The 21,744-nt window shown below is 53.6% G+C and overlaps 1 protein-coding gene across 4 annotated transcripts in view; it reads right to left on the minus strand.

Annotated features, from left to right (window-relative positions):
* ANKS1A (ankyrin repeat and sterile alpha motif domain containing 1A) overlaps positions 1 to 21,744 on the minus strand; it is a 187,900-nt gene that overhangs the window by 23,812 nt on the left and 142,344 nt on the right. For all 4 annotated transcript variants that reach the window (XM_045835604.1, XM_045835594.1, XM_045835584.1 and 1 more), the window contains 2 exons: positions 9,985 to 10,051; positions 4,751 to 4,857 (listed from right to left, as the gene is read on the minus strand). In XM_045835604.1, coding sequence (XP_045691560.1) covers positions 4,751 to 4,857; positions 9,985 to 10,051 — 174 coding nt within the window. The remainder of the gene's footprint in view (positions 1 to 4,750; positions 4,858 to 9,984; positions 10,052 to 21,744) is intronic.

Consider the following 21,744-nt stretch of genomic DNA (forward strand, 5'->3'; position numbering starts at 1 on the left):
TTAACATATTATGGTATAAGAAATTTTATGTAACACATAATCTCAAAACACAAGAACAGATACAACAAGATACAAGCAATTTTATGTACTGGTGAGAAATTTACGATATTTATATATCATAGAAGGCTGATACAGAATCAGTGCTATCCATCTATGATGCACATCCTTACTTTTCTCTCAAAAATTTGGGCAAAAAAAGTGCACATTATATATGGCAAAATACGGTAGACCACATGCTGTTACAGTTCCCTCCTCCCAGAGAGGGAGCCCTGAGCCCTACAGATGCCCTGCACCTCACAACAAGCCTGCAGGACCTGCCGTGTGAAACACCGTTTCCAGATGTCCCCACTAGAGCTAGAGCCTGGTTTCCTGGGAGCCACGTGTGCACCTGGTGGAAGAGTCCGCAGGGCATTTCTGAACCAAGGGAGACAACCGCCACACGGGGACGCCCCACAGCTACTGTGATGTGCGGTATACCATATGCAATGTTTCTAAAAAATGGCCCCTTCTTGGGTGTTTCCTTCCTCTTTTTTCTGGTCGCTAAAACTTAATTAGCGTTACAGCCCACCTGGCAATTTACACGCAATTACCCAGGATGCTCTGCACGGCTACTCAGGCCACTCTGGGCACGTGAATGAACAGACTCGGGTGGGGTGCAATCAGCAGCCCTTGTGCAGACTGCCTGCCAGCCGCCCAACAGACCGAGAGGGGTCAGGAAGAACAGCTTGTGCTCAGGGCCCCAGGAGGGGCCTGGGAGGGTCCTGGAAAAATGGAGCTGCTGGCCTCCCTCAATGAGGGCCCTTGCCGAATGGGAACAGACCCTTTCTCACAGAGGCCCTGCATCTTGAATGGATGTTTGGGCCAGGGCCAGACCTCCCCAGATTCCTGACGAGCTAGTTACTCTCTGTCTGGGAGCACTGGGAAGGGCAGGGAACCTCACCCTTTCCAAAATCACCAGGAGGAGCGAGAAGTCAAGAGCTCAGCCTCTAAAATACTGAAGCACAGGCAGGGGACGTGTGGAGTCCATGGCCACCCTCCATCGCCCGTCTGATGGCCAGTCTGAGGAAAGTACGTGCTCAGAGAGGGGAGGCCCTGCTGCACTCAGTGCCAGGGCCACTCGCCCCTTCCCAGGCTGAACCCCCACCCCGTTCTGGGTTTGTTGGCATTTCCCAAAGAACACTATGAGTCAGGGGTTAGGTTTTAAGAGCCATAAATATACTCAGTTTAACTTTTTTTTAAAAATTGCTATTTTAAAACCTAGTATTTTTTAAAGCTAAAAATAACTGGCCTTCAGTAGGCTTTGGAAGGGTGGCTTGCTGCAGACTTCACAGCCTGCCCTGGAGATGCAGATGGCCCCGGTAAGGTGAGCTGTCCTGCTCAGGGCCCCTCCTGGAAGCCCTAGGCCAGCTCCCTGGGCATTTGGGAGGCACCAAATGCCACCTCGTCAGTGGGAAACCCACAGAGACCCACACTGGAGAGGTGAGAGCAGCGATAGGAGCCCGAAGCTGACTTTGACCTTTGACTTTGGCAGCAGAGGTTGCCCACTGCCCCTCAAAAGGCAGCGGAGTGAGTGAGCAGAGAGAGGGATCTGCTTCAGAGAGGAAAGGTGGCTCAATGCCAAGTCAGGACTGTGCTCCCAGGAGCTGTGTGAGCAGGCGACAGGCCTGCCAGGGAACAAGGAAGGGCAGGAAGGTTGGCTAAATTCACCTCGAACCACGCTCCTGAGGCAACACACAAAGTCGGTGGCTCAGAGCACGGAAATAGTTACGTTGTCGCTCCCCACATCCTCACATGTAGGAAGGACACCGTGGTTACAGCACGGCCTCAGACCCGGAGTGCCTGCTGCACGTTCCCACAGTGGCGACTACCGGTGCTGTGACGTGAGCAAGCCACTTAACTGCTCTGGATTAAAACATTAATGCGACTTCCAGCCAAGATGGAGGCGTAGGTAGACACACTGTGCCTCCTTGCACAACCAAGATAGGGACAACAATTTAGAAACAGAATACCAACCAGAACTGACAGAAAATTGAACTGTATGGAAGTCGGACAACCAAGGGGTTAAAATAGACACATTCATCCAGACCCGTAGGAAGGACGGAGACAGGCAGCCAGGTAGAGAGGGGTAGTGGCACAAAGAGCAGGTGCATAAGGCATCCCGGTCACCCAAGACCTCAGCAGGTGGTCCCTGGGCGCGGGGTGGCAACCAGCAGACCCAGCAAGGTGACGATTGTGACGCAAGGCACTGCCCACAACCCAAGGTCCCAGCCAGGAAACAGAGCCTCAGGACACTGACTAAAAACACCTGTGGGAGTTGAGGCGCAGGGAGAGACTTGCAGTCTCACAAGAGAGTTCGTTGGAGAGACCCATGGGGTCCTAGAACATACACAAGCCCGCCCACACGGGAATTAGCACCAGAAAGGCCCAGTTTGCTTGGGGGAAGCGGTGGAAGGGACTCAAGTCCAATAGAGAGCGGAGCAAGTGCCATTGTTCCCTCTTGGACCCCACCCCCACATATAGCGTCACAACCCAGTGACTGGGTTGCCCACCCTGGTGAACACCTACAGCTCTGCCCCTCACTACATAACAGGCACAACAGAGGAAAATAAATGGCTTGAACAGAAGAGCAGATCAAAGCTCCACAGCAAATACAGCTAAGCAACCAAGAGACAGCCAACCTATCAGATGCACAGTTCAAAGCACTGGTGATCAGGATGCTCACAGAATTGGTTGAATTTTGGTCGCAAATTAGATGAACAAATGAAGACTATGCTAAGTGAAATGAAGGAAAATGCACAGGGAACCAACAGTGATGGGAAGGAAACTGGGACTCAAATCAGTGGAGTGGACCAGAAGGAAGAAAGAAACAACCAACAGAAAAGAATGAAGAAACAAGAATCCAAAAAAATGAGCAGAGGCTTGGGAACCTCCAGGACATCTTGAAACGTTCCAACATCCAAATTATAGGGGTACCAGAAGGAGAAGAGGAAGAGCAACAAATGGAAAAGTTATTTGAACAAATACTAAAGGAGAACTTCCCAAATCTGGCAAAGGAAATAGACTTCCAGGAAGTCCAGGAAGCTCAGAGAGTCCCAAAGAACTTGGACCCAAGGATGGACACACCAAGGCACATCATAATTACATTAGCCAAGGTAAAAATGCAGGAAAGCATCCTAGAAGCAGTAAGAGAAAAGGAGAGAGTTACCTACAAAGGAGTTCCCATCAGACTGTCAGCTGATTTCTCAAAAGAGACCTTACAGGCAAGAAGGGGCTGGAAAGAAGTATTCCAAGTCATGAAAGACAAGGACCTACATCCAAGATTGCTCTATCCAGCAAAGCTTTCATTTAGAATGGAAGGGCAGATAAAGTGCTTCTCAGATAAGGTCAAGTTAAAGGAGTTCATCATCACCAAGCCCTTATTTTATGAAATGTTAAAGGGACTTATCTAAGAAAAAGAAGATGAAAAACATGTATAGTAAAATAACAGCAAACTCACAATTAACAACTACACCTAAAACAAAAACAAAAACAAAAACAAACTAAGCAAACAACTAGAACAGGAACAGAACCACAGAAATGGAGATCACATGGAGGGTTAGCAACAGGGGAGTGGGAGGAGGAGAGAGGGGAAAAGGTACAGAGAATAAGTAGCATAGATGGTAGGTAGAAAATAGATGTAACATAGTTGGTAGGGAGAGGGCAAGAATAGTATGGGAAATGTAGAAGCTAAAGAACTTATGGCACATGGACATGAACTCAAGGGGGGGGGGATGTGGGTGGGAGAGGGTGTGCAGGGTGGAGGGGAATGAAGGGAGGAAAATGGGACAACTGTAATAGCATAATCAATAAAATATATATTAAAAAACAGTAATGTTAGTGCACATCTCAGGCTGCTGGAAAGATCTGAGGGGCTGACATATGGGCACCAGTGCCCACGGTGCCTAGCACACAGTAGGTACAGAAGTGACAGCTCTCACTGGCATCACCGTTAAATGCTGCCCTGGGGACGCCAGTGCTGCCTCTGAAGTGAGCTGCAGCCCTTGGCTCAGCTGTGCCCGGGCTGTGCTGCCCTGGCCCAACCCATGAGGGGGTCTCAAGGAGGGCTTCTTGGAGAGGGATCGTCACTGTGGGCACCCTGTTCTCAGTGACATTCAGACTGTCAGAGGAAGCCCCTACTCCATAGGGAGCCTGAAGACACCTAGACTTTTCCTCTTCTTTTTTTTTTTTTAATTACACTTCAGAAAAGCAACCAATGCTTTGAACAACCAGCCTCTCCTCTGCAAGAGCCGTCTGCAAGGCCATGGGTGCACGGAGGGGCACCTGAGGCTGCTGCAGCCCCCCAGACACCGGGCAGAGAAGAGGCCTTTCTGCCAGACAAGTGACTTGCTCAACAGCAAAGTTGTGGAAAACAGAAGAGATTTCTGGTGTCCCACTAAGACGGGGCAGGGCAGACAGTCACCACAGTGACCCGGCTGCCCCGTCCACCACAACTCCTGGCGTCTAACGGAATGAGAAGGCTGATGTCGTGCCACACAACAGGTGGCCTGAGCTTTGAGAGGGAGACTGGGGAGGGGCCCTGTTTCTTGGGATGCAGACTTACAGAGAGCTCTCTGTACAGCAAAGTAGAGGGGGACAGAGTTTGGAAAGAAGGCCCATGACAGTCCCGGCTCCGTGAGTCACTTCCACGCACTGTTTGACTCGCTGCAGGAGCAGTCCCCACAGGCCGGCCCCCCAGGAGGCCTGCACTTACCAGGAAGCGGACATCGTCAAAGCCATTCAGCAGCAACTTGCTCTCATACTGCTGCAGCCCCACCGCCTCCAGCCACTGCCCGACGCTCTGCTCCAGCGTCCGCGAACCTGACGAGAGAGGAATCGGCAGACGCTTGAAAAGGGAAAAACCGTTAAGGCGGTAGCAGCGGCACTCGGATGAAGACAGATGGCACTGCCACATCATAGTCATTACCACGAAGCAGACAAACTATCGACAAAGGGCCAGAGTGGGAGAACGGAGGACCCGCCGCTCCTCCTGTGTGTGGCCGAGGGTGGCCTGCCGACCGCACACCCCCACAACCTCATGTGGGCGCTGGCCCACTCGCCCCTCAGCCGAGCTGCTCCAAGCTGGGGGGGCACGTGCATGACCTCTGCCCACCAGTCGGGGACAGGCAGGGGCGGGGGGAAGCCAACCGCCGACAGTCTCTGGGTCAGCTCCTTGTTAGCATTCACATTGAGGTAGTTCACAAAGTCTGGTCCCACGGGCACCAGTGGGGCCGGGAGCCCCTGTCATCCGTGCATCCGGGAGCCCCGTGGGGCTGTGGGTGCGGGACCAGTCCTGCGACCTTGCAGCGCACACGGGTCAGGAGAGCGCACACATCTCCATGCAGCTCTGGGACACAGGCACACTGGGAGGGCTCCGGGAGGGAAGCGGCAGCTCTTGCAGGGACCCAGCACATGCAACCCAAGCAGCAGTGAACATGGCAGGGAGAAAAGAGACTTTTACTTGTTTTCCCCCAGCAGTCCCGGAACAAGCACACCATGGCCCTTTGTGCTCAGAGGCTCAGGCAGAGAGGAGCTGACAGGGCACGTGGGCCATGGCTCAGGCACCAGGTTCAGAGTGGCTCTGCTGGGGCGGCGACATCGCACTCCGCTGGGCTGTGTGGCCGGCAGGTCAGGAGCTGGGTCTGCAGCTAGAGCCCAGGTGCCAGTGGCAGGCGGGGTGTCTCCCGGGCCGGGGCACCGTCCGGAGGGCTGCTTTCTCTGGCCGGGTGGGTCTGCAGCGGCTGGGCATTCATGTTCCTTTGATGGTGGCTCTTCCCGTGACTCACCTGCCGCCCAGGTGGAAGGCAGGCAGATCCAGTTTTTGACAAAATCCAGCGGAGAAGAGAAAAAGGAGGCGGTCCCTGTCAGCCAAGCTGTGGCAGCTGAAGTCTATTTACATTCTGCACTGCTCTGTCTTCGGCCAAGAGGTAAGGACAGCAAGTGTCTTCCCAGGTTCCCCGGGTCCTGACGTCCTGGAGGACGAGCGGGGAAGGGAGGCCGTCTGTCTGCTGCGCTCCTCAGATTGAGCAGGGAGGTGGTGAGGGAGGAGAGAAGTTGGGCCCTTCCTGGAAGACCTTGGATGTTCTGAGCTGAACACCTGAACCACCACCTACTTCTCTGGTGATCACAGGCAAGTACAGATAGAAGGAGGAAAAAAGAAAATGGGAAGAGAAAGAGGTGCGAGGAAGGAAGAAGAGCCAACTATAAAAACATCACCTCCAAAGAACTCTTGACCCGGTGAAAGTCGTTCTGTTGTTCCCGGTATTTCCGCCCGCCTGGCAGGCCAAGGCCACTGGCTTGGTTATTAGGAGACCCTGGTGACCCAGGGTCCCAGGCTCCCCTTCTCGCCTGTCCTCTCTGCCGAGCAGATGGTAGCCAGGGACCTGGCGGCCTCCCAGTGCGCACTGTAGCAGATGCTGAGTCCGGGGCTACTTGAGCTCCCCTGCCCTTGAGCAGGGCTGTCGGCTCCAGGGACCTAAGCAGCAGGCTCTTGTCCGCCCAAGAAGTCAGGTGCTCCCGGCCGCTGATTCATTCCTGCCCGTAACCCCCGGCCGCCGGAGGCCGAGTGCGCTCACACAACGCAGCGGAGTGCTTTGTCTAAAGGCTCCTGGGCTCGACGCTGCCTGCTGCCGGTTCCACAGCCCTTGCTCACTCTCATAATGCCTGGCCCTCCCCTTCCCCCTCCCCACCCTCCTCCCCTCCACGCTCGGGAAAATACATCAGGGATCGGACATCGAAACAGAAGCTGCTGCTGCTGCCTCGGAGGGAGGACACAGCAGCACTGGCACCAGAGCAAATGGCAGGTTTCCCAACATCTGATGTTGGCTGACACACACGCCAACATGAAGGTAAGGACAGCAAGACCTGACCTCCAGCTCAGGCAGCTGAAACAGCTCCTCAGGCAGCAGAGAGGGGAACACTCCTATAGCTCTGGCTGAGAGTCTGCAGGACAGCCAGAGAGGGGACAGGGGAATGAACGACATGGCCCCAAGGACACAGCCCACCTGCCACGTAAGGAGTGACCGTGCCTCTGAGCCAAGAAGACTGCCCTGGGCACCACAAACACAGGAGGCGAAGTGAGGGCGTCACACCTGATAGTCCTCAGGTGAGTGCACCACACAGCCCGGGAGTGACCTCTCTGGGGCGTTGGCTCACAGGAGAGAGACGCCAGGCCCAGAGCAGGGCAGGCACAGTCTGAAGGAGGAGGCACGGGAGGGGAGGTCACAAGGACAAGGGGAAGCCAGAACCAAACCCCAAGTCCAGCTGTGGAGACAAAAGAGCAACATGTGCAGAGACAACCCAGGGACCACACGCCACCTCCAACACGCCGGGGGCACCTGCACCCAACAGGCTGTAGCCGGTCCTGGTGCAGAGGGGCTCTGTGTGCGAGGAGGTCAGGCCTCAGGAGGAGCGGGTGTTCAGCTGCTACTCAACAGCTAAATGACTGATTTTAGCAAAAGAAAGCCAAGTGGTCTCTTCTGTTTGACAGAACAGGCCTTTGGCGAACAAGGCCAGAGTGGCCTGGGCCGGGGGAAGGCTTGCCTCCTAGACTCCTGTCGGGGACGTGGGGAGTCGGGTATCCAGCTCCAATGCTGGCGGATTAGGGACTCGTGGCCCAAAACAGGACTGAGACTCAGGTGCCATAGAGGGTCTCCCCCTTTAGGACGTGAGCGGGGCAACCCCATGCTTAGCTGAGAGCTGGCTGCGGAGCGGCCTGCTTCCCCAGCCAGGGTGGCAAACCAGAGCCAGGTCCCTTCTCCTAATCCAGAAGCAGCCTAAGGACAATCTGCACCCTGATAGTGACCGCTCAAAATAAACAAGAATTCTGTTAGGGCCTGGGCTGAGGGCTGGTGCTCCCTGAGGTCCTGGGAAAGCCCCCCCCGTGACTGTTAGAAGGAGGAGTGTGGGGCAGGCTGAGCCCATGCTCTCCATGTGTCCCAGCCTGGCCGCGGGGCATGCACAGCGGGCTGGGGCTCGGCAGCGTGGGTGGATGCACCATCTATTTAGATGGCCACCCTCGTGTGCCTGCCCTTGACTTTCTAAGCTGCAGTACGCAGGATAGTTGAACTCAATGAATTCTAAACAAGACTGTGCAGGGACACAGGCACCTAGGGAGATAGTGGGACCAACCAACTCTTGCCACTCGCATGGGTTCATGGGGGGCAGGAACTGGGTGTGGAGCCAGCAGGGCCAAGAAAGAGCTCTGTGTCACCACCTCCAATGAGAAGGGCTCCTCTAGAAGAGTGTTTTCCAGAGGTGCTGCCATATCTCCTGACTTAGGAAAGCCTGCTTCTAACCCTACCTCTCAATCACACACAAGTGATGCAGGCTCCTCTGCCACCAAGGGGAACGGGGAAGCGAGACGGCCTCAGCTGAACCATTATCAACCCCATTGCTGGCTGCGCCCCAAGCACACCTGTGAAAATGGCAACGGTGATGGGTCAGTCCTGAACTTCTTTCCCTACAAACACTCGATTTTCAGCAAAGCCTGCAAACTATAGCAGAGTGTGATGTGAGACTGCGTGCCCGAGAGGAAGCAGCTGCCTGGAAACAGGGCCACAAACTCTCGGGCAGAAGAGCCCTCTCCGCAGACCCCAGGGCTGACAAAGGCGGACCCAACCCGGCTGGGCCCTCCCTGCTAGAACCCAGGGACACAAGCCCGTGCGGTGTGGGGTGGGGTGGGTGCCAGGGGCCAGCTAGCAGCACAGGTGCCCTTCTTCTCTAGGTATCTCAACATGCGTTAGCAGTGATCTCACAGACAAAAATGGGCGCAGCTACTACACTCCTTAGCTCAAGTATTTATATGTATTATTCATTCCCACCAACTGATGAGGTAGATACGATCTCCCCAATGCTGTAGGCAGAGAACTGGGGACTCAGACAGACAGTTAGGTGACTTGTCCGACACACACACACACACACACACAGAGTCTAGAGCCAGGGTTTGAACTGAGGCTCCAGAGCCTGTACCCTCTCCACAAGCCCACGGCCTTGGCGGGCCCTTTCCTCCTGATGCGCACACTTGCCCCCACCCATCGGACCTCCTGCCAGAGCCAGAGGTCCATGGAGGAACCAGAGGTTCCTGGGGCTAGTGGGTCAACCCTGGACGAAGCTTCCAGAGGAGCAGGGAAGCCCACCCCCTCAGTGCAGAGGGGCACTTCCTTGGTAAGGGGCAGAGACCAGGCTGGGCGTGGGGGGACGAGCGGCAGATTCGGGGGGGAGGTGTGGGAGCTGCTCCGAGAGGCACTTGAAGAATACCACCGCCCTAAGAAAGCACCACAGCCACGGCTGTTCTATCGTCAAGGACGACAGCGCAGGCCGGGCCTCTCTAGTCCCAGGTTTCCCACGGGGCAGGCCTCACCCCGAGGGCTCTGCGATGGAAGGGAAGCCTGAGGTAGTAGTGATCTGAAGGGAAAAGGGCGAGTGACTTAGTAAATGGAAAAATGGACAGACAGACAGACATACCAGGACAGCAAAGTCGGTTGCTCAGGAGATGTGGGCTAACAGGCGAGGCCACCGTCTGACCCCGGCCTCCGCCACAGACGAGACCAACAAGAGCCGCGTGCCCTTGAACACTCAGTGCCAGAGCCGCCTGGGAAGCAGGGAGACCAAACTGAGCAGCACTCCAATATTTAAGCCATTCAGAATGAGCCTATACTTATGCAAAGAATCATGAGTGACAACTGTTCACCGAAAACAGTTTCTCCCCAGGCAAACTGAAGTTCGATTTGTACACACTGCCCTCCAATATGTAAAAGGGCTCACGGCTCTAAAAATGACAGCCAGATGGGCTGCCGGACAGCCGAGACCCTGAGCTGTGAGCTGCACGTAGTCAGAGGCTGACCCCTCTCACCCCGAAGTGTCTGTCTCCCGCGTCAGAGGGAATGCCCGAGCGGGAAAGAGCCACAGGTCTGTGTTCAGCGGGCAGACAGCTGCTTGGTACCATACCTGAGATCTTCTGCTGCTCCTGAGAAAAGTCAATCCCTTCTCCAATGGAGCTCATGATTTTCTCAATCTGAAACACAAGAGGGACAAAAAGGAGAGGCCGTCAGGCTCGGATTGCACATGGCGCGCTCACCATCGATGCTCTGGGTGGGCCTCCAGGGCTCTTCCAGATGATTCCCAGTCCCGCACCGAACTGCAAGGTACCAGAACTCTCTGCCACTCAGACTGAGAAAGGCCCACTCCGGCCACTACCCAGTAGGGTCTAAAGACATGCCCTGAAGGCAGTGAGCAGGAACAACTTGGGCTTGGCTGCTGGAAATGCCAAAGAGCCTCTCTTCCAAGGTATTTCCACATCTCCCCTCCCCCCAGCTCTCCCAGCCCAGGCCGAGAATGGGCAGAGGGTGCAAGAGCAGGCCAGACCCGACACATTCCACTGCCTGTGCCGGCATTTTAGTTCCATCAGGGCGGAGACTTTGCCGGCTTCATCACACGAAAGACCCCAAGTGCCCAGGGCAGTGCCTGCCAAATCATGAGCCTTCAGCCTGTCACTGACACTGCATGGAGTCAGCTCTGAGGCGTGAGCCAATTTCCAGGGCTCAGACAAGCACTGTACGTAATCCAAACTGGAGGACCTTTGGCTCCCTGGAGGCCAGCGATCCCAGACAGAGCTCTGCACTCAGGGGTTAGACGGGCTTGGACACGTGTCCTTCTCTGGACCACAGCAGACAGCAGAAACTGGTCCCAATGCAGGGGACTCATAAGTTGGAAATTTTAATTTAAGGTAAAAAGTTATAAGCCTAGTAAGTAATGTGTATGCTAAAGCTTTTGTTTCAGAAACTACAGATAAGGCCCATCCTGGGTCCTGGGAAAACAGCTGACTTCCTGGGGCACTGCTAAGGATTACCACCTGGGGACAAGTGAAGGCATCTGGGCCTTTGTGTTCCAGGGAGAGACAGACGACCACTCACCCCTGGGAACAGCTAACTGCCCAGGACAGGAATGTTGCAGCTTCTTTCATCTAATCCCCCCTGAATCTCAAAGCCCTCACTATACCTTGTTTACTCCCTGTTATAAAAGGTCTGGCCTGGAAAGAAAAGACAAGATGGTCTGTTAGAGTATGAACCGGCCATCTGAATAAAGTGCCCACAAAGATTCAATTGTTGTCACTGCTTATTGGGTTTGGTAGTGACAGGCAGCCTGAATGCTGGTGTCTCTTCCAGTTTCACCTTCACAGGAGACACATCTCCTGTCTCCGGCACTGCCCCTGTGTGGGCCACCTGGCCCAGCCATGTGGCTTTGGCTGCCCTGAGCCAGACCCATGCCCCCCACCCCAGGACACCTGGCCAGACAGTGCGGGACAGTGCAGTGAGGAGGAGGCCACCTTCTCCTCTTCCTTCCCCCTCCTTTCTGGGTTGCAGTGATAATGAGCTCATTCACTTGCTCTTTTTCCAAAGAAATGGAAAGAGGACCTTTTGTACCAGCGCTTGGAAGCTTTTCTCTAAGTGCAAGTAAGGACCCGACAATCTGAAAAACAACTCTCCAGCCAGCCTGTGGCTGGCAGGCAAAAGCAGCACATTTACACCCAGCAGAGGCGCACAGGAGGGTGTTCGCCAGCCACCGAAATGACTGCCTGTTACCAGGCGCATGCCACACCATCCCCGGCTCAGCAGGAGCAAAGGGAAACACAACAGCTGACCGACAGCTTAGCGGAGGAGCAGGTGAAGGGTGAGCCTCCACAGCAGGTCTGCCCGCCCGCCCGCCTGCACCCGGCCTCCCTTTCCTTGGCCCTGGCCACCTCATGCTGCCTCCTTTCCCAATGGACAAGCAGCACTCTCCACATCCAAAGCCCCGTCCTTCGATCTATGAACGTGGGGGCAGGTCCTGCCTCCCACACAGGGCTGTGTGGACCAAGAGTAACACGCACATAAAGCACCCAGTCGAAGACCTGGCTTACAGCAGACGCTCAATGCAAGGTTAGCTTGCTTTTCATACCCCCTCTGTTGTCTGCAATGCTCTAGCCTGATAAAACTTATTTTTAAAGTTTTAAAAAATAACTTTACTTACACTTACTTATTTATCCTCACCCAAGGACATTTTTTCATTGATTTTAGAGAGGAAGGGAGAGAGAGAAACATTGATCCATTGCCTCCTGCATGTGCCAGGACAGGGAATAGAACCTGCAACCCTTCGGCCATGGGACGATGCTCTACCCAACTGAGCCACACTTTTGACGGGTAAAACATCCACATGATTCAAAATTCCAAAGGTACAAAAGTTTATTCAGAGAAACTCTCTTTCCTGCCTGTCTCCCAGCTCCTAGATTTTCCCTCTGGAAGGAGCCAGTCTAACTGGTTTCCCCAGTGTCCTTCTCGGTCTGTCCAACCCCCACATCACCAAATCTGCGGATGCGTTCTGCCTCCCACACTGACAGATGTGTTCCATTTTCTGTTTAATAATACACCTTGGAAGTCTTTCTACAGAAAAGAACTTAAAAAAAAAAATCAAAGCACACATACGCACGACCCATGGGCATGGACCACAGTGTGGGGACTGCCTGTGGGAGATGGGGGCGGGCCCGCAGGAGGAGGGGAGCCAAGGGGGAAAACTGGGACAGCCATAATAGCATAAACAATAAAATATTTAAAAGGAAAAAATGGAAAAAATTTTAAAAACTTTTTTTAAATGGATGAGGCATAGTTTCCTCCAATGTATGGCTTTACGGTAATTCATGCACCGGTTCCATGATGCGCATGAGTGGAATCTCACCTTTTCTCATGGTAAACGGCGCTACGATGACACTGTTCTGCACACATCTGTGTTCACTTGTGCGGGCCCGTCTGTGGGGCAAGTCCTAGTTATTTCTTGAAGGTTCTCCCAGGCACAGAGCCCTGGGTTAGCAGCAGGCCGGGCTGTGTGACCCCCCCGCCCCCCGTGTCTGAGGCTGCTAAAGGCCTTAACGAGATGGGGCAGTTGCTATCTGTCCCAGTCAGTTCACTCCCATTTGCAGAAACACCAATTTATAACATTTGCCTTTTTATAGACTTAAACCTTTTTTCCCCTAACCTCAGTCCAGGGTCCCTCTGTTTCTCTGGAGCACCTTCTCTTCCACAGGGAAGGCTTAGAAGTATTTGGAGACAGCTCTTCTCTTCCAGGCCAGGCGCTCCCGACCCCCAGGCTGCACGAAAGGACAGATAGGTCCCGTGGCCTGGTTACCAGTCCGATGATGGAGCACGGAGCTGGGTAAAGAGCAGACACACAGTAGGTATCTGCTGATGTGCCTTCTCTTTCCTTTTCTGCATTCGTAAGAGAAAAGTAGGGCGCTCAGGGTGAGGAAACGGTTTCCTATGGGGATGGGTCCTTATCCCAGGGATGGCTCCACGAGACTCTGGACCCCTCCTCCAGACCAGAGGGCATGTATGTGGGAGAGTCACCATGCGGCCACCATGAGGGCTGGAATCAAGCATGTTTTAGCTGCCTTTTTACCCACCCTCAACCCTATGGCTGGCTCACGGTAAACAGGCAACAGAGAGAGACAGAGAGAGGAAGGGGGAGGGGAAGTGGTTTCCATTTACTTAGAGCCAGCAATGAAAAAGCTGTGTTCCCAGGGCCACGCAGAGTGTCAAGGTGAAAGAGCTGAAATGGAAGTGATGGCCGTGTCTTTGAAATGAAGTCGTCACCTACACTGTGTATTTCACGATCATCATCACTGCCGAATATCCCAAGCCCCAGCTGGCCTATCTGATCCACATCTCCTGGCTGCCTAATTCATGAGGTTTTGCCAAAGGGCCTTCTGAAATCACAGTAAACAGAGTTGAACACCCTGCTGCTGCTTTGCTAGGTTCCTTCCTGCTTGCCCCAGGGCCCCCTCATGCCAACTACAAGGGGCCAGGAATAGGCCAGGTTTCCACAGCCCTGTGGCTGGGTGGGAACTGTTCCATCCTAAGTAGAAAGTACACTTTGTTTTCTGTGAACTGCAGTAGCCAAGTCAAGCTGAGAAGATCCTAGTTTATAGGGGAACTGGGAATAGACGGCAGTTTACGGACCACCTGCAATCCAGGACTACGTCCTGCCCTGGTGGCCGCTCAGGGCTAGGGGGGAAGTGGCAGAGAAGGGTCCTGCTTGGACAGAGCCCGGCAGGTCCCTGCCCTGGCACCACCAGCTCTGCGAGTCTGGGGCTCCCTGGGCCTGGGCTGCGGAGACGGAGACGGAGACGGGGAGGAGCTGGATCACATCATTCCACCTCCCCCACCCCCATGGCCCAGAACCAGCAGAGAGCAGATATGGTCATTTCAGTCTAGACTAAGAGGAGCGGTCACAAGACAGATACCACTCTGATCTGATTTTAAATTTCATGCAGTTTAACCATTTAGGCTTTAAAACTGATCTGATTAGGCTGCTTTCCCAGAAAGAAGCTGCGTCTGTGGGAATGGCAGGGGGAGGGGCAGCTGGGTGTGAAGAAACAGCTCAGCTAGATGTTCTGTTCTTTCTGTTGTTTAGAATCAGCGTCATTTTTGGAGAGAGGTGGGAAATGGCCCCACTTTCATACTGTGCTTTGCACGAACTCAATTAGAGAACTTGTGTTTGTGTTTGGTGAGGAAAGACCTGAAGGTTATCACAATGATGGATTCGTGTATTCAAAAAAACGCTTAGAAACAGTCCATTTTCAGAAAGCATTCAGGACCAATCTATTTCAACTTCCCCCCTCCCAGGGCTGTATAAAATGTATTCACCGTATGTCTAAAAACCCCCAAACACGAGCACTGGAGGTGCTGCTGCTCGGGCAACCTGGCGGCTGCCTGTCTGGGACACAGACCCCTCGGCGCCCACAGGTGGGCAGTGGGAGGTGATGCTCTGTGCCTGAAGAGGCCTCCGTCCCCCGGCACCATAACCTGGCTGCCAGGGGCAACTCAGACCACACTGCCCACATTTCAGTGGGCACTGGGGGAGGGGGGCAGCTGATGGTTGCTGTGTGTGTCAGCCTGTGTGAGCTGCCCCCCAGGAGTGGGACGAGTGAGAAGCAGCAGGCAGTATCAGAGAGCAGGAATCAGTCCAGCCAACCTGCCCATGAGCGAGGCCAATGCAGAAGAGGAAGGGAAAGGGATAGCCATCCTTCTACCTTCTTTCGTTCCAGTGGGAACATGAGGAGCCGTTTCTGTGGCTCACCAGCAACTGAACTTGGCTTCTGATGCCAGACACTCTCTCCCACCCACTTTCTGCCGCCTGGGGCACTGCCAGCTCCTCAGACTCCCCCGCCAGCGGGAAACACACAGCAGCCTCCTTGGGCCTGCATGTAGCACACCGCCTCCTCCGTCCCCGACGTGTACTCCTGTACTGGCGCAGAGACGCACTCTGCTTTGCCCTGTTACTTCCCTGAATGGCTGTTTCACGGTGTACCCCAGAGACACTACTGAACAGTGAAGGGTGAAGATCTTGTTTCATATTGTGTTTCTTTCCGATCCCACGGGGTGCCCTGTGCAGAGCTGGCACAATGGAGTGCTCAGTGACACACAGAAACAGCTACCATCTGTTACATGCGCACGCCAGGCTAGTCACCTCACTGGGACAGGAGACGGGAAAGGCAGCCAACACCTCCGGCCCTGTCTGGGTTCTCTAATTCCCCTCTCCCCTCCTCATCTGTATCTTTTTTCCAGACCCCTGGGCTCACGCGCCCAGCAACCGCCACGGACCACAGCTACCAGCTGGCCCGTTCTACAGGCAATCCTGCAGAGCCTCAACTCGCTGCCAGGCAAACGCGGTGCCATTTTTAGGTGAGGACATCGAAGCTCTACTCTGCTGGTGACACAGGTCTCACTTCCAGTAAGTGTCATGGGAGGCCAAGCCCACTCCCTGGAGAGCCTGAGCTTCCTGCTACAGGGGTGGGGTGGGGGGGGTGTGGGGTGTTGGTTGTCCAGGTGGCAGACCAGACCCTCTGTCCTCTGCCCAGCTGACCTTTGCTTGGACAGCACTCCCCGTTCCCAGGGGCACACGGCTGAGGAACTGAGCCCTACCCTTCCCAGCCTCACCAGCAGGTGACTGCTGACGTCACTCCGGCTGTGTAAGGAACCCTGAAGACTGCTGGTGGCTGCATTCCAGGCCCAGGAACCACATAAGAATTCATCACCATCTCTGTGCTCTGCCTCTTAGCAGCAGACGGGCTCTGAGCCCAGAGAGGGCTTTGACTCTGCATTCTGAAACAGGCTCACTGACCAGGGACTGGGTGATTCTTTTCCCTCTCCCCTCAGGCTGAATCGCACAAGCCTCGGGAAAGATAAAGATAGATCGAAGTAAATTATCCGTCTGATTTTCTAACCTAGTCAACTGCTTTGAGGAGGGGGTGCTGGACAGTGTGGGGAAGGCGGCAGGGATGAATGAGCAGCTGCAGTGGCCCAGGGTGCCAGCTCTGGGCAGTCCTGACGCCGGCGCTGGCAGCTCTGCTCACAGGGAGGAGCCTCTTTCCCTGCAGAGCAGCACCCGCCCGGGCAGTCCCAGTCCCCTCTGCCTCACCAAGGGGCGGCCAGGCTGTGACCACGTTAATTGTTCTATCCCCAGCTGAGCCCTCTTTACATTGTCACCTTTGCTGTCTGTCTCTCGCTTTCTGTCAGACTGAGAGACGACAGAGCTCTGTCTTTCTGCTAAAGCCCATGAGGAGTCTGTCCTGGCTCGATGTGAGGAGTAAGGAAGGCCACCCACCCCAGCCTAAGCCTCCAACTCCCTCCCTCCCTCCCTCCCCACTTTCTCCTTCCTGTACCTCTCGGGTTGCTGATGCTGGGCCTTGCTCCCCAAAGCCTCTCCCCCAGGTCTACCAGCCGGCTCTTCCCCGACCCAGAGTGTTCATGCCCCAGACTTCAATACGACTTGACCGACTTGACCGAAAGGGTGTCCTACTTGTAAACAATACCTGCCAAATGACTTTCTCATGCTAGAACAGCAATCTTTAATTCAAAGCCCCAAGAAACTGCTGAAGGAAGTAAAAAAAAGTTGAGACCTAGATTCCAATTAACTTTATTATTGCCTGCCATATAACCCTGAGTTGTGTGCCAAGTACTGGCTTTAAAAAGTGGGACAAGAACCTAAAAGATTAATGAGGATTATGTATTTGGGTTCTAGTCCAATTTGCGCAGTCTACTTTCTGTCCAGGAGCAGGCTCACGGAGGGGCCGGGTGAGGAGACGCACACAGATCTCAGAAAGCCCCGGGGCACCGCCAACGCCGGGGACCCCGCCTGGCGGTCCTTTGGTTTCTCCTCCTCCTCCTCCTCCTCCTCCTCCTCCACCACCACCACCACCACCGTCTGAGAGGCTTCCCCGTGGCCCCGCTCCTCTGCAGTCGGCACTGCACTCCAGCGCACGGCACGGTTAGCCTGGCTCCGGAGCAAACGAGCCCCGAGAAAATACCCCAGGCTCCCACCCATGATCCACTCCCCGGGCGGCGTGCTAGGGCAAGGAGCCCGACATCCACGGGCTGCTCGGATTCTGCGGGGGAACACCTGCCTTGCAAGTCCAGGTCTGTCAATGTGGAATTTGGAGCACCAAATTATATATATTTAAGATGGAAAACAAAAATTACATATGTAATACAAACACACTACCAGTACCCATCAGCTGTCCTGGGACCTCCGGCAGCTCGCCATTCCTAGTTACCTCTGAACTCGTGACACAGGAAGAAGTTGGATAAATAAAGTTGAGAGTGTCCTCAAACTTCACTTAAAAAAAAAGATTTTTATTTATTTATAGAGATGGGAAAGGAGGGAGAAAGAGAGGGAGAGAAATGTAGATGTGCTGGAGATGCATGGATCGGTTGCCTCTTGTATCCCTGCAACCAGGGACCTGGCCCACAACCCAGGCACGTGCCCCGACCAGGAATCAAACCAGCGACCTTTCAGTTTGCAGGCCGGCACTCAATTCACTGAGCCACACCAGCCAGGGCCCAAACTTCATTTTAAAGCACTAGTTGGAATCTTTCAGAAAAGCTTTACACAAAAGAGCACATACTGCACTGATTCCATTTTCATGACATCCTAGGAGAGGCCAAACCAACCTGCAGCAGTGCAAAACGGCGGGAGAGGAGTTCCTGGGAGGGGGCAGAGGGGTCAGAACTGACTGGGAGGGCACAGGAGGGAACTTTCTAGGGTGATGATAATATTTCGTATCTTGGTAGGAATTTGGGTCACACAAATGTACATATTTATCAAAACTCAGGAAATGGCAGACTTAAGATTTATGCATTAAACTCTGTATATAAATTTACCACCCCAAATAACTATAGAAAAATACTGAATTTTAGTTAATGATATACACTATAAAATGTTTAAGGATGAAAATGAACTCATGTTTGCAAGTTACACAGAAATGCATAAAAAACAACATGGGTTTTCAGGTGGATGGAGCCATGGAGAGAAGAGATAGAGCACGTATAGCCCAATGCAGACTGCAGACCCTAGGCTCGAGGTGGGGGATACAGGTATTCATTATTCAAGTCTCTCTCGTTTTCCATATGCTCAAACTTTTTCAGAATACTGGGAAGAAAATCTCTTTCAGGATCAAATGTTTTCGAGAACAACAGATATTATAAGTTCAACCATGGTCTGAGTTTCACTGTCTCTGATGAACTGTGCCCCACAGGCTAATGAGTGGAGGCAAAGGAACTTGGGGGGCTGACTTCACTATCTGTCCCTGAGCACCAGAAGTCTGGGGGGAAGGGCCGCAGCACAGCTCCTCCATCAGGGGGTGGCTTTCTCTGTTCCGGAACCCGGCTCGCCCCGACCTTGACAGTCTGAAAACTCAACCTGAGGGTTCCTTCCCAGGGATGAGCAGACTCGGGACCCTGGTTCATATTAACGAGACTGAGAGACACTAATCCCTGCATCGGTGAGCTTCTTTAGTACAGTAAGCAGCACGTGGGAATACTTGGCTGGTAGAATATGTTTGTATACTTTATAGTATGAAAGAAATAAAATGAGATCAAATCCCTGCTCAGACTACTGAAGGAGCAAGGGAAAGGTATGGACTGTGCTGAGAGTTTACTGCATGGTCTCTTTCCTGCTTTAGGAGGTCATCTTTGTTGAAAATGGAATACCGCTGCTCACAGAAAGGTAGGCTTTTCAGAAAGAACCTCTGACCAATGACGTTAACGCCAGAGCCTTCAGACTGGTTTGGTCACGGGCTAGGCTCTGCCTGTGGGTCCTCTGCACTGAGCACCAGCAAATGGCCTCCCAGCATTCGGTTCATGCCCACAGCCAGCCCCGGGGGAGCTAGGGTTCTTCCCACTTCACAGAAGAGAAAACCGAACATCGGCCCAATCACAGGCCGCCCATGGTCACAGCACTAGAAGTATGTAACCAGTGCCCAATTAATTATCTTTCTAATTCATAGCCTCCACCTTATGCTCTATTAAAGCCCAGGGTACTAGTTCAAATATATGGGATTGAGACCATTGAAAAGGCAGTGAATAGTGGTGGAAAGAATGAGGACTTTGGAATAAGAAACTTGAGTTCAAAACCCACTTAATTAGTTGTGGAACCTTGGCCAAGTTGTTTAACATTTTTTCAATTTCCTTTTCTATCCAGTGTGAAAAATTTCCTCCCTCGTGGGATCACTGCTATGGATGAATTTCTTTACCTCTCCTCCTCAGGCCTCCACTTCTTCAGAGGCAGAATGGAAACGTGAAGGCCGGGCTGCTGCAAAGGTCTGACACGCTGGACGACAAACCTTGGCGCCGCGTCTGGTCGAAGACGGAGCCGAGTAAGCAGTCAGTTTATCACGACAGGAGTCAGAGCAGGCTGTGCACTGCGTAAAAGACTCGGGGTCTCCGTGTGTTGCCTCGTTCCCTGAATGACATCACCCTGGGAGTAAGGCAAGGTTCTCACGGCTGTAAGCACGGCGGTGAGGTCTGCCCCTACTCAAGGCAACGTCTGTCTGCCCCTGTTTCGGGGAGAGGTCCCTGCCACACTTGGGGCCGTGGCAGGAGGTACTAAGGAGCCTTTTAAATTAAGCCCTTGGAAACACAGGGTTGAGCCTAAAAGTCATTTACTTTTCATCTGTAACCCACTAGGCCAGCTGCAAGCCTTTCTTAAACCGAGAAACAGCTGCAGCCCTTGTAAAACCAGAGGTGCTCGGTGAGTGGCCCACACAGTCCCAGCTCCCCTGCTCATTTCAGTTGACAGAGATTAGAAAGGGTTTGCACTCATGATTCACACTGATCTAGTTCCAAAATAAACAGGTTTGTACCTAGAAAACAAGCTAATCAAAACCCAGGTTCCTCTGTGTCTGTGTTTTTCAAAGGACAAGCCAGAGGGAAAGGGCTTCCTTCTGGCAGAGACTGTGCAGAACACACCGCGGGAACAATAGCTCACTTCCCGGACACCCAGCGGGAGGCTGCTCCTCCTTCGGGACAACACGTTTCGTGGGAGGGAGGTGACACCCTTCTACAAGGCAGCTCCCCGGTAAGAACAAGAGCACAGTGCCGAAGACAGGAGAGGGAAGAGGGTCTCCACTCAGGCCCGCTCCTCCCCGGCAGGACAGAGGGGACGCCTGAGGCCCCGGCAGGGCGGGGTCAGCAGGTGGGCAGGCACTGTGGAGCCAGCATGGTCATCTGTAACAGGTACAGCAACACCCACCTTGCAAGTCCATTGATGACCTCCACTCACTTAACTGACCTACCAACCAGCCAGCCACACGCCATCTATCCCTGGGAAGGCTGCACCAACTTGAGCTGGCGCGCTCTGGGCAGGACTCGCACCCCGCCCCCGCCCCGGTCTTCCACGGCCGCCCACTGCTCACCCAGCAGCAGTTGGGATCACTTCCCAAACTATTGAAGACGGCAGTATTTGTTGATGAAAACAGAAAATTTAGTTGAACATTACATAAGTGATGAAACAAGCATAAAAAGAGCTGTTTCTGTGACAACCAAGCAGATGCTTTGAAGAGACTTAATCACAGGATCATTTTTAAAAAATGTGCTCTTGAATTAAGTGTTAGAGAAATTTAAAAAATTCTAAAAGGATTCTGTACTTAGATTGCATTACAAGCGGCGAAATTCTTGCTTTACTTTCAAGGACTCAAACTGGAAGCGTAAGTCCCCGACATCGGCGGACGTGGCGCGTGTGGCAGGAAGGGGCGAGGACGCGGGATCGGGGGGCTCACACGGGCCCATGCCCCCGTCTGTCTGGGACTACGCTAAACGTCTGCATTCTTTTCAAACACAACCACCTCCTTCAACGGAGTGTTGCGATGAACTAAAGCAGCCCCGGTCCCACCGGCCATGTGGAACACCCCCGGGGCAGCGGGCTGCAGGTGGCAATTCTCAAACACTTTATCGAGTGAGCCAGCCCCTAAAGAGACAGAACTCCCCTCTGTGCTTTTTCCTAAGAACGCTCTCCACTGAGGGCTGGTAAACCACCCCTGGGGACCCCCGGCATCATGGCTCCTGTTTGACAGCACCTGGTGTTTTCACTGATCAGTGCCACAGTCCAGGGCCAGCCAGCCAGGGTCTTGGGATGGTCTGGCTACAGACCAAAGGCATCACCATGTCGTGGGCACTTACATTCTCTCAACTCAGGGGCTCCCTTACAAAAGTCGGCAGGGCATGAACAGGAGCCAACTCGAGTTGGGGGCACAGAGACAGAGCGTTAACCAAATTTACTAAGAACACCTTTCCTCTCCCCACGGTCCCCTTACCCCCTATGGCAGATCATGGGGCTGAGAGGCAAAGCAGCTGGAGTCCTCCAAGTCTCACAGTTGTGTTCTGAAGCTCAAGGGCGTCCAAG

The sequence above is a fragment of the Phyllostomus hastatus genome, unplaced genomic scaffold (genome assembly GCF_019186645.2).
Source record: "Phyllostomus hastatus isolate PE091 unplaced genomic scaffold, TTU_PhHast_1.1 phas_contig_1048, whole genome shotgun sequence".
Lineage (NCBI taxonomy): Eukaryota > Metazoa > Chordata > Mammalia > Chiroptera > Phyllostomidae > Phyllostomus > Phyllostomus hastatus.